General features: G+C 37.5%; 1 protein-coding gene and 1 non-coding gene across 2 annotated transcripts; both read left to right on the top strand.

Annotated features, from left to right (window-relative positions):
• The first annotated feature begins 6,024 nt into the window (after positions 1-6,024).
• TRNAF-GAA lies at positions 6,025-6,097 on the top strand. The gene has a single exon. It is a non-coding gene; the product is annotated as a tRNA-Phe (tRNA).
• Positions 6,098-10,575: 4,478 nt separating this feature from the next.
• Positions 10,576-11,904, top strand: LOC109148697 (microtubule-associated protein RP/EB family member 1-like). Its single transcript, XM_019296434.1, has 3 exons — positions 10,576-11,112; positions 11,182-11,517; positions 11,599-11,904. The coding sequence occupies exons 1-3, from the start codon at positions 10,576-10,578 to the stop codon at positions 11,902-11,904; spliced, it is 1,179 nt and encodes a 392-aa protein (XP_019151979.1).
• The last annotated feature ends 236 nt before the right edge of the window (positions 11,905-12,140 follow it).

Raw genomic sequence — 12,140 nt, 5'->3', positions numbered from 1 at the left:
TTCAAGATTTAAAAGTCTCCTAGACCGAGTTTATCGCTCCCCATGAAGACAACAGTCTTCCTAGCCTCCTCATCTCAATTTTATAAACATACTTCTCAAAAGTGGATGTAGGCATGGACTTAGTGAGCAGATCTGCCAGATTCTCACTAGAGCGAACCTTTTCAATGAGTATTTCACCACTCTTCTGGAGTTCATATGGGTAAAAGAATTTAGGAGCGATATGTTTAGTAAGGACTCCTTTACCGTACCCATTACTCATTTGTGCAACACATGCTGCATTGTCCTCATATAGGACTGTCAGGGAATAAACATTGCTTATTGTTCCGCATGAGCGATGGATATGCTGTATTAGTGATCTCAACCATATGCATTCGCGTGCGGTTTCATATAAAGCAATTATCTCCGAGTGATTAGATGAGGTAGCAACTAAGGTCTGTTTAATGGACCTCCAAGATATAGCTGTACCTCCACAAAGAAAAACATAACCAGTTTGCGATTTAGCAATATGGGGGTTAGACATATAGCCAGAGTCTGAATACCCTGTCAAAGTAATGTCCTAGTTGTTTTCAAAATAAAGACCAAGGTCTTTTGTCCCTTGGAGATATCTAAAGATATGCTTTATTCCACTCCAATGTCTTCTGGTTGGAGAGGCACTAAATCTAGCAAGTAAATTCACTGAAAATGCAATATCAGGCCTTGTGCAATTAGCCAAGTAAAGCAAGGCTCCAATAGCACTTAGGTAAGGAACTTCAGGTCCTAGAACCTCCTCCTTATCCTCCTTAGGTCTAAATGGGTCCTTTTCCGCTTCAAGGGAGCCCACCACCATTGGGGTGCTAAGGGAATGAGATTTATCCATATAGAATTTCTCCAATAATTTATTAATGTAGTTGGCTTAGTGTATGAAAATTCCATTTGGAAGATGCTCGATCTGTAGGCCGAGGCAGAACTTGTTTTTCCCAAGTCTTTCATTTCGAATTCTGCTTTTAAGCATGAACATGCTTCTATAAGGTTTTCCTTTGTCCCAATAATGTTCATGTCATCGACATAGACATATATAATGCAGAAGCCATTAGATGACTTATTAATGAATATACAAGGGCAAATATCATTTTTAACATATCCCTTCTTCAAGAGGAATTCACTCAAATGGTTATACCACATTCTACCAGATTGCTTGAAGCCATATAATGACCTTTGAAGTTTGATGCTATAAATGTTTCGATCTTTATCCCTCATATTGGAATTTTGAATACGCTCGGGTATTTTCATGTATATATCAGCATCTAGTAACCCATAAAGGTAAGCTGTCACTACATCCATCAACTGCTGCATATCTAATTTCATACTTACTGCCAATGATATTAAATAGCGAATGAGATGCCATCAATAACAGGAGTGTATGTTTGATCAAAATCAATTTCGGGTCTCTGCGTGAACCCCTGAGCTACCAATCTCGCTTTATATCTAACCACCTCATTGTTTTCATTCCTCTTTCGTACGAATACCCATCTGGATCCTACTGGGATCACATCTTTTGGGGTAAGTACGGTGGAACCAAAAACTTTTCTTTGATTAAGCGAGTTGAGCTCTGCCTCAATTGCCTGTTTCCACTTCAACCAGTCAGAGTACTTCCGGCACTCGGTTATTGACTTTCGTTCTGGATCCAGATTATTTTGTGGAATATTACAGGCAACTGCATAGGCAAAAGTGTCGTCGACGACTATTAAATCTCTATTATATGGTTCTCCTGTATCAACAAAATTTATGGCCGTTTCTATATTGACATTAACCAGATCATCGTCATTTCCCAAAATATCTTGATCTGGATGTTCCGCATCCCCAGTGTTCGTATTATTTAGAGCACGTGCAGGTTCACTGGGTTCTCCGTCTTCGGGACGGTCGTCTTCAGGACGGTTAACATTTTTCTAGAGTGACTGAGATATTTTACCAATTCTCGTCTTCCGTGGATTTAAATCTTTTGCACCAAGTGGTCTCCCGTGCTTCTGGCGATGGGGAGTGTCAGTGTGCATACTTGGTCCCACGGGGACTTCAACTCTCGAAGGAGCATTCACAACAGCGATATGGGACCTAGTCACTCCTCTGTTATCAGTAAAAGCATCTGGCAAGTTATTTGCTAAATTTTGCAAATTAATAATTTTCTGAACTTCTAGTTCAGTTTGACTAGTACGTGGGTCTAGATACTGAAGATCCTTTTTCATCACATGAGATTTCTCGGCATTTCGTTAAATAAGGTCTTTTATCTCCCCCTAATGCCGGGAAATGATCTTCATAAAAAATACAGTCAGCGTACCTCGCGGTAAACTGATCTCCTGTCGTGGGCTCTATGTATTTAATGATGGAAGGAGATTCATAACCAACATATATACCTAGTTTTCGCTGCGGGCCCATGGAGGTACGATTTGTAGGTGGTATGGGGGTATAGACTGCACACCCAAATACACGCAGATGGGAAATGTTAGGTTCTACACCACGTAGTAGTTGCAAAGGGGAATAATCATGATATGCACTAGGTCGGATTTGAATTAAAGCTGCAGCATGTAATACTGCGTGTCCCCAACATGAGACTGTTAAACCAGACTTCTGCAGTAATGGTCTAGCGATTAATTTAATACGCTTAATCAGAGACTCAGCCAAGCCATTCTGAGTATGGACATAAGGTACAGGATGCTCCACTTTGATGCCCAAAGCCATACAATAATCATTGAAAGCCGTTGATGTGAATTCTTCAGCATTATCCATTCTCATTGATTTAATGGGATAGTATGGGAATTGGGCATTCAACTCAATAATTTTCGCAACAAATTGAGCGAAAGCTTTGTTCCTCGTGGACAGTAGACTAACATGAGTCCAACGAGTGGAAGCATCAATAAGGACCATAAAATATCTAAATGGTCCAGAAAGTGGATTAATAGGTCCACAAATGTCGCCCTGCAATCTCTGCAGAAATATAGGCGATTCTTGTCCAACCTTAGTACGCGACGGGCGTACAATATATTCACCTTTCGCACAAGTCACACATGTAAAACTATTTGGCGAAAGTACCTGGGATCTCGACAGGTTATGTCCAGCAGAATTAGATATGATCCGACCCATCATATTCTGCCCAGGATGACCTAGACGGTCATGCCACATTTGAAAAGAATGTGGATTTTTGAGTTTCATGGTTAGTGACACAAATGAATCATTGGGTTGTATACAGGTATAATATAACCCAGAGGATAAAGAGGCAAGTTCCTCAACCTCCCGCTTTTGACCAGTGATCAACTGAGTCATGATCAAGAACTCCTCTTTGTTCTTAGTCTTGGTTTCAATATGGAAACCATTTGAACGAATATCCTTGAAACTCAGCAAGGTTCGTTTAGATTGCGGGTACAACAAAGCATTTTCAATTAGTAGCTTTGTACCCTTAGGGAGGATAATGGATGCTCTTCTAGAGCCCACAATTTGTACCTGATCATTAGAAATGGTAGTAATATTACTACTTCAGGGTGCTTCAGATTGTTGTTCATGAAGTGTTATGAATTTTTGGAATTTCATTTTAATTTACTTCGCGAATAATATTTTCGCTTGAGGACAAGCAAATCTTTTAGTGTGGGGGGATTTGATATGCACATTTTACACTCATATTTTAGGTACATTTTTATAATATTTTCGTATTAATTATTTCATATTATTTAACAATTAGTTATTTTTAGAGTTTTAACAAATAAATAAATAAATAAATAAATAAATATATATATATATATATATATATATATATATATATATATATATATATATATTACGTACTACAAATTTCTAATATATATATATATATTATAGAATATATTAATTATATACTATGTACTGTATTAGCTAGTATATATTTTATAAATTATAGTGTCAAATGATTGTTTTGGTCCAAGGTTTGAAGATGCAAAATGAAATGCAATTGAAACATTCAAAATTCAACATGTGATTAAGGCAGCAGAAAAGACGGATGACTTCGGACGTGAAGCTGAAAATTAGGAATTGGGTGGTGGAAATTCATTTGACCTATTTTTAGAATGCTATAAATAGCAAGAGTTTCCTATTGTAAAATGTTCATTCTTCCCCTCTCGATTATTCTGTAAAGCTGTTATCAATGTCCATTCATTGCTAATTTCTTTAGCTTGGTTTAGTGAATTGAAGCCCCAGAATTGATTATGCTGTAATATTATTTATTTATTTTTATTATATAATTTTTATGCATTTGGGTATTAAATATTCTTCTAAGTTATTTGAATAGTTGTATCATTTAATTGCTAGGGAGGCCTACTAGTTATTTACTTGATATAATTATTTGCTATATTAGATAATGTTGTGCTACAAATTATTCTAATATTCAGTAGCAACTGGGTTAATTATTGACGTCTTAGTGATAATTGGACTCGGGAAGAATATTTTCCTAAATTAAATGCAACCGCTTGTGCTTGTGTTATTTAGTTTGTCGGTTTTCATAGTTCCTATTGCTGCTATTAAATTAAATCTATAGCGCTTGTTTTAGTTTATTTAGTAGTTAGGGGTAATTAAACCGCTTGTGCTTTATTTACCTACAACTAAGGGAAAACAGAAATGAAATAATTTCACGACAAATATTCAATTGCATATTAATTACTTTATTAATCAATGATCAGTGTTGAATTCCGGTGGTGGATCTTTACTAACCAAGGTTTCTTATTATAAGTGTTTTCGATATATTATTTTCATTGCTTTATTCATTCAATTAAATTTCTTGTTTATTTAAATTCTCTTTTATTTTATCTTTATTCTCGATATATTCCAAATCTCCTACCTTTAATTTGAGCACAAAAGTTAAACTAGTTACTCCTCGTGGGATCGATCCTTACTCCCGCTACTACGTTTGTAAGGTTTTAATCTTACTCCCGCTACTACGTTTGTAAGGTTTTAATTTGGGAGCCTACGACAGCTCGCCATGGGTTCGAAGCAACACGTGAACCGGCCTACGACAGCTCGCCATGGGTTCGAAGCAACACGTGAACCGGTAAACCGTAGTCGCTTACGAGTGGCGCTGAGATTCGAACCCATGACCTTTGGTCTGGCTCTGATACCAAAATTAAAGCATGTGTTCCATGTCAACTAAAAGTCTAAGCTGATAATTGGATTGCACATTAATGGCTATATACTCACAAATGGAATTGTAATAATAGTAATTAAAAGAACATACAATTAGGGGTGAGAATTTCAATTTACAGTTCGGTTCCTTTTTTTTTTCTCGGTTTGATTTATCTTTTTTTAGTTTTGAAAATACAAAACCATTCTATTTAACATTGTAGTTTAGTTTGGTTCGGTCAGTTTGAGAACATTAATATTCTCTAGTTCTTTAGCGCAATTAATTAATTATTTATTTTTTATTAATTTAAAATTAAAAATCGAATCAACACGTCAACGATGCATATTTCAAATTCCTCAATCAATAAAGAGTCCAAACAACAAGACAACACTACATATTTAAAAATCCAAAGTCCAAACATAACCTAAAACTTAATTCAAATTACAAGATAGCAATCTAAGTGTCTAAGAGAAATTTAAAAAAAAAAAAAAAAAAAAAAAAAAAACGGGATTTAGGAAATTGAGAATTTAGTAATTAGTAATTAGTATATATACTTGGGTAATTTTCTAAATATAAAAACATTTAGGTATAGTTAGATACATAGATGTGAAGAAAGGAAATGTAAGAGTTTTTTATGCTTACATTTGAGATTGTATTAATTATAGAGGTGTTATTAAAGATGATTGGCTTTGGCTTGTGGTAACAATTGAATCATGCACAAGAGATGTTTGGTGTAGTGTAATGAAATTGGTTTGTTTCTCATGAATGTAATCATCGTGGCTATGTTTTAACTTTTAATCAGAGTTTGAAGACGCAATAATGAATATGCGAAGAAATATGTGGAACATAATAACTTATGGTTACAAAAAGCTAAAAGTTCGTTTATTAAGAATGCAAAGTTTCTATGAAATGTGGGGATAGCTCAGTTGGGAGAGTGTCAGACTGAAGATCTAAAGGTCACGTGTTCGATCCACGTTCATCGCAACTTAGCTTTGATGGTTTTAAAATATAAACCATACAATTATAAGTTAGTATTTTTCAAAAGATGATTTTCAACAGATAATCCATGGAAGTGTTCCGTTAACGTCTAGTGGTTAGGATATCGGAAGATTTCATATCTATCAATTTAGAGAAGATTTGTAGTGCAAAGTATGGTTTAATATATTGGCTTTCTCTCTGGGTATGTCCCGTGTAATTGTTTAGACGTCTCGGGTTTGCTTCCCTAGTTATTCTCGCCACGTTTCAAATAGAATAAACCAAACATTGCTTAAATACATTTTTCTTTATTTTTTTTTTATAAATAAAATCAATCTATTAAAGTAATATCATTAAAAATATCTCATTGAGATATTATAAATTCACTCATGTTGCTATATTTTTTCAATATATTCTTACTATATCTGTGTGATATATTAATAATATAGATGACCTATGATGACTTACTTTACCTACAATAGTGGCTTAATGACTATGCAATAGTAATTTAATGAACATGTAATAATATTTTGATGGACTAGCATAAATGACTTAACGAACTTGTAGGAGTGACTTTTTTATTTTTTTTTGAAAGGACTTGCAGTAGTGAGTTAACCGACTTGCAATAGTAATTTAACGAACATGCAATAATATCTCGGTAAACTTGTAAATTTAGTTCATGGAATTGTAATAATAGTAATTAAAAGAACATACAATTAGGGGTGGGAATTTCTATTTACAGTTCGGTTCCTTTTTTTTCTCGGTTTAATTTTTATTTTTTTAGTTTTGAAAATACGAAACCATTCTATTTAACATTGCAATTTAGTTTGGTTCGGTTAGCTTGAGAACATTAACATTTTCTAGTTCTTTAGCGCAATTAATTAATTATTTATATTATATTAATTTAAAATTAAAAATCGAATCAATACGTCAACGATGCATATTTCAAATTCCTCAATCAATAATGAGTCCAAACAACAAGACAACACTACATATTTAAAAATCCAATGTCCAAACATAACCTAAAACTTAATTCAAATTACAAGATAGCAATCTAAGTGTCTATTAGAAATAAAAAAACGGGATTTAAGGAATTGAGAATTTAGTAATTAGTAATTAGTATATATACTCGGGTAATTTTCTAAATATAAAAACGTTTCGGTATAGTTAGATACATAGATGTGAAGAAAGGAAATGTCAGAGTTTTTTTATGCTTACATTAGAGATTATAATAATTATAGAGGTGTTATTAAAGATAATTGGCTTTGGCTTGTGGTTACAAATTAATCATGCGCAAGAGATGTTTGGTGTAGTGTAATGAAATAGGTTTGTTTCTCATGAACGTAATCGTCGTGGCTATGTTTTAACTTTTAATCAGAGTTTGAAGATGCAATAATGACTATGCGAAAAAATATGTGGAACATAATAAATTATGGTTACAAAAAGCTAAAAGTCCGTTTATTATGAATGTAAAGTTTCTATGAGATGCGGGGATAACTCAGTTGGGAGAGCGTCAGACTGAAGATATGAAGGTCACGTGTTTGATCCATGTTCATCGCAACTTAGCTTTGATCGTTTTAAAATATCAACCATACAATTATAAGTAAATATTTTTCAAAAGATGATTTTCAACAGATAATCCATGGAAGCGTTCCGTTGTTGACCAACGGTTAGGATATTTGGCTTTCACCCAAGAGACCCGGGTTCGATTCCTGGCAACAGAAGATTTCATATCTATCAATTTAGAGAAGATTTGTGTTAAGTATTGGCTTTCTCCCTGGGTATGTCCCGTGTATTTGTTTAGACGTCTTGGGTTTGTTTCCCTAGTTATTCTCGCCAATATAATAATCCAAACATTGCTTAAATACATTTTTCTTTATTTCTTTTTTTTTTTATAAACAAAATCAATCTATCAAAGTAATATCGTTAAAAATATCTCATAGAGATATTATAAATTCACTCATGTTGCTATATATTTTTTCAATATATTCTTACAATAAATGTGTGAAATATTAATAATATAGATGACCTATGATGACTTACGTTACCTACAATAGTGTGGCTTAATGACTATGCAATAGTAATTTAATGAACATGTAATAATGTTTTGATGGACGAGCATAAATGACTTAATGAACTTGTAGGAGTGACTTTTTTTTTTTTTTTGAAAGGACTTGCAGTAGTGACTTAATCGACTTTAAATAGAAATTTATCGAACTTGCAATAATATCTTGATAAACTTGTAAATTTACTTAATGGAATTGTAATCTCTATATATAATATAGCAGAATCAAGGTAAAAAATTTTTCCCTCCATTTTGTGCATTTGAGAGTTATGGAATATCAAAGGTTTAGGAACTTAATAATCATCATAAGTCTTTATATATATATATATATATATATATATATATATATATAGAATTAGGTTCTGGTGCGGTTAGGGTGCCCAGGTGCGGTTAAAAAAAATACGTACAAATTTATAAATTTATGTAATCATGAATTAATTTCTACGAGTATTATATATCAATTTTGTTTATATAATACGTACTAACTTTTTAATTGTTTGTAATTTTGATTAGTTTTTTAATAATTTATTTACAAAGAAAGTTAGGTAAAGTAAAATTAAGTAGGGAAAAAAAATTTCCGCCTAACTGTGAATGCATATTAATAGATTTGTAAGATCATTATTTTTTTTTTTTGTGTAAACCACGAGGTGGTCCGGGTCTATCTCTGTCCGTTTAACTTTGTAAGATCATTATTGCAAATGAGGTTAGCAATATGAATGCACTTTTTGTCATATATTATGTTTAACATTTAAATATTACAATGTATAACTAAACTTACATTTTTAATAAAATTAATTCTACTATGTATCATAACATTACAACAATACTTATAAATTTTTATCCGTGCATTGCACGGGGCAAATACTAGTAATAGTAATTAAAAGAACCTACAATTAGGGGTGGGAATTTCTATTTACAGTTCGTGTCCTTTTTTTTTTTTCTCGGTTTGATTTATATTTTTTAAGTTTTGAAAATACGAAACCAATCTATTTAACATTGTAGTTTAGTTTGGTTCGGTCAATTTGAGAACATTAACATTCTCTTGTTTAGTTTGGTTCGGTCAGTTTGGCGTCGCCTCGACCACACGCCTCGGCCTTGGCTGAGGCGCTGCCTTGACCAAGAGGCCGAGGCACATTGGCTGAGGCACGGCCTCCGCCTTTTTTTTTTTTTTTTTTTTTATCTGCTTGTGGCCGAGGCGTGGCCGAGGCCGAGGCCTGTGGTCGAGGTGCGGCCTCGGCCTGTGGCCGAGGCGCCGCCTCAGCCACTTGGCCGAGTCGTGGCCTCGGCCTGTGGCCGATGCATGCGCCTCAGCCACTTGGCCGAGGCGCGGCCTCGACCAGGAGGCCGATGCGTGTGCCTCGGCCTTGGCGAGGCACGGCCTCAATCATATTTTTATTTTTATTTTTTTTTTATTTTTTTGACACGCTCTTTTCCTGACAGGCAGTTTTTGTACCCAAGTCTTGCGAGGTTATCTGTAACCGAGGTGAGGTTAGTGTCTTTTGCTTCATAATGGATGTCACTCCCTTGATTGATGTTGGAGAACTTGATTTTGATGAGGAATACCTTCTTGATGATTCCCCTCTTTTTGAAAATTTTCCCCCTCTTCTGTTTGTTGCTGACTCGCCTATACCTAAACCCCAAATGAAAAAGAAGAAAAAACGCAAGGCCTCCTATTCTGTTCTTGATAAGTCCCTTGTCTTGTCCATATAGCCTCAATTTGGGGGACGGGATTGGGATGATATTTGAGGTCTCCTTAGTCTTGACGTTCTGACTCTCCCTCCTGACCCTCATGGTAATATCACCGACCCACCCCTGGATAAGTATTTTGGGGTCCATCTTCTGTCGCTACAGGTTGGGCTGCGGTTTCCCCTTCATAGGTTTGTGATAGATTTTATGAACCACTACGAGATAGCCCCCGGCCAACTTGTTCCCAATGGTCACCAGGTAATTGCGGGTTTTCTTGCTCTATGTAAGGATAAAGGGATAGAACCCACGCTAGATCTTTTCCAGGCTCTTTTCATAGTTGGTAGGGCTTCTCAGGAGGGTAAGGGATTTGTCATGGTTTCGAGCAGGCCGCATTTCAAACTCTTTGAGGACCGTCCTACTTATAACAAGGATTGGAAACCCAAATATGTCTTTGTCACCCTTGTGGGTCATCCGTTTCCCTTTCGTGTCACGTGGGGATCCCATTTACGTTGCCCTCCTACTCTTGACATGAGTCCCTCCCTCCGCCGAGATGTAGATGATTTACTGGGGGATGGTCTTTTATCGATCGTTGATTATACTACCGAGTGGAAGCTCGCGGGCTTAGGCTTCGTGAGGGCTCATCCGGCTGTTCTTTCACCCACGGGTACTCTTCAATTACCACTCTGTATTTATTCGTCAACCACTAACTCTAACTTGTCTTCTTTTTATTGCAACCATGTCTTCATCTTCGAGAACTAGCCGATACTTGTCGCGATCGGATCCCCCCTCTAAGAAGAGCAAGGTGGAGAAAGGAAAAAAGAGTCAAGCCGAGGCCACGGAGGTGATGCCGCCTCCGCCAGCACGCACGCCGACCCCATCTAAGGTCGTTGAGCGTACGCCTACCCCAACTAAGGTCGCCGAGAGGGTGCGTACGCCTACTCCAGCTAAGATTGCCGAGGAGGTGCGTACGCCCACTCCAGCCAAGGTTGCCGAGGGGGTGACGCAGCCTCCACCGACTCGCACACCCACGGCCGTTACCTTTACCCCTCAACCCCCCGAGGTGCAAGGAGATACTTCCAATGAGTCTGGCTCGCGTGCTCGGACCAACTTGATCCAACTGGGCACGGACGTGCCACCCGGAGCGTCGTTGATAAATAAGAGCCTTGATGCGGTTGAGTATGCTGCTCGTATCGCTCCACCTACGGACTTGGAACACCTTGTCGCTATGGATGTCAACATGCTGCAAGAGCGTTATCTCAGGCACATTTTTGAGGTTAGTGTTTTCATACTTAATGTTCTCTCTCTGCCCTGGCGTGTGTCTTATTTTGTTTGTTACTTTCAGGCCCTGCTAGAGGGACAGATCATTCATGCCCAACGATGGCGGGTGACTGACTCGCTCATTGAGGATGTTAAAATTAGGGACGTGGACAACAAGAGCCTCAAGGACCTGCTATCGATCTGGGAAGGGGCTTTGAGCAAGATGGAAGGCGAGCTCGGGGTGCTAAGGAAGGAGCACCAAGCGTTGTTGGCTCGGGCGGAGGCTATAAGCAAGATGGAGGGCGAGCTTGAGGCCCTGAGGAAAGAGCACGGAGCGGCTAAACTTGCCATCGTGAAGGAGCGGGAGGACCACGAGAGGACCCGTGCTGGCCATGCCGACGCCCTCGGCCGGGCTGTGGAGGTCTACAAGAGTTCCGCCGAGTTTAGGGAGGACGCGATGCACTATATGTGCACTCCTGAGGCTATCTGAGAATTCCTCAAGACTGGGGCTGGTCAAGAGGCGGTTGAGGCTGAGGCACAGGTGGCATTTAACATTGGGAGGTACACGAAGCAACAGGAGATCTTTTCAGTGCTGAGGGAGAAGCTTCCAAATTTTGACCCCGTGTCCCTCGGCTTGCCTGTAATAGAGAAGAATCCGGATCCTGATGCTGAGAATGAATCCACTGATGATGTTACGGACGCTCGTGAGGATTCTTTGGTGGACGAGTTTCACGGCATCGACACTAGCAACGTCCCCAATGTTCCACTTGATCAGATTATGATTGAGGAGCTCTCGGATCATGAGTAGTTCGTAGTCTTGAGATTTTCCCTTCCTTTCTAGCTATGTCTTTGAACAATTTGCTTTCTATGTTTGAACAACTTGCTACTATTTTTAGAATATTCGAAATAAACTAGTTACTTCGGAATAAACATGTTATAATTTTTTTTTTTTGCTTGCCGAGTCCGAGTCGGCGTTGGTCGAGGCGTGCCTTGGCCAAATTGTCGGCCAACCTTTGGCCGAGGGCGTGCGCCTCGGCCATCCGA

This window comes from Ipomoea nil, unplaced genomic scaffold (assembly GCF_001879475.1).
Source record: "Ipomoea nil cultivar Tokyo-kokei standard unplaced genomic scaffold, Asagao_1.1 scaffold2144, whole genome shotgun sequence".
Taxonomy (NCBI): domain Eukaryota; kingdom Viridiplantae; phylum Streptophyta; class Magnoliopsida; order Solanales; family Convolvulaceae; genus Ipomoea; species Ipomoea nil.
This window is presented reverse-complemented; position numbering and strand designations above follow the sequence as displayed.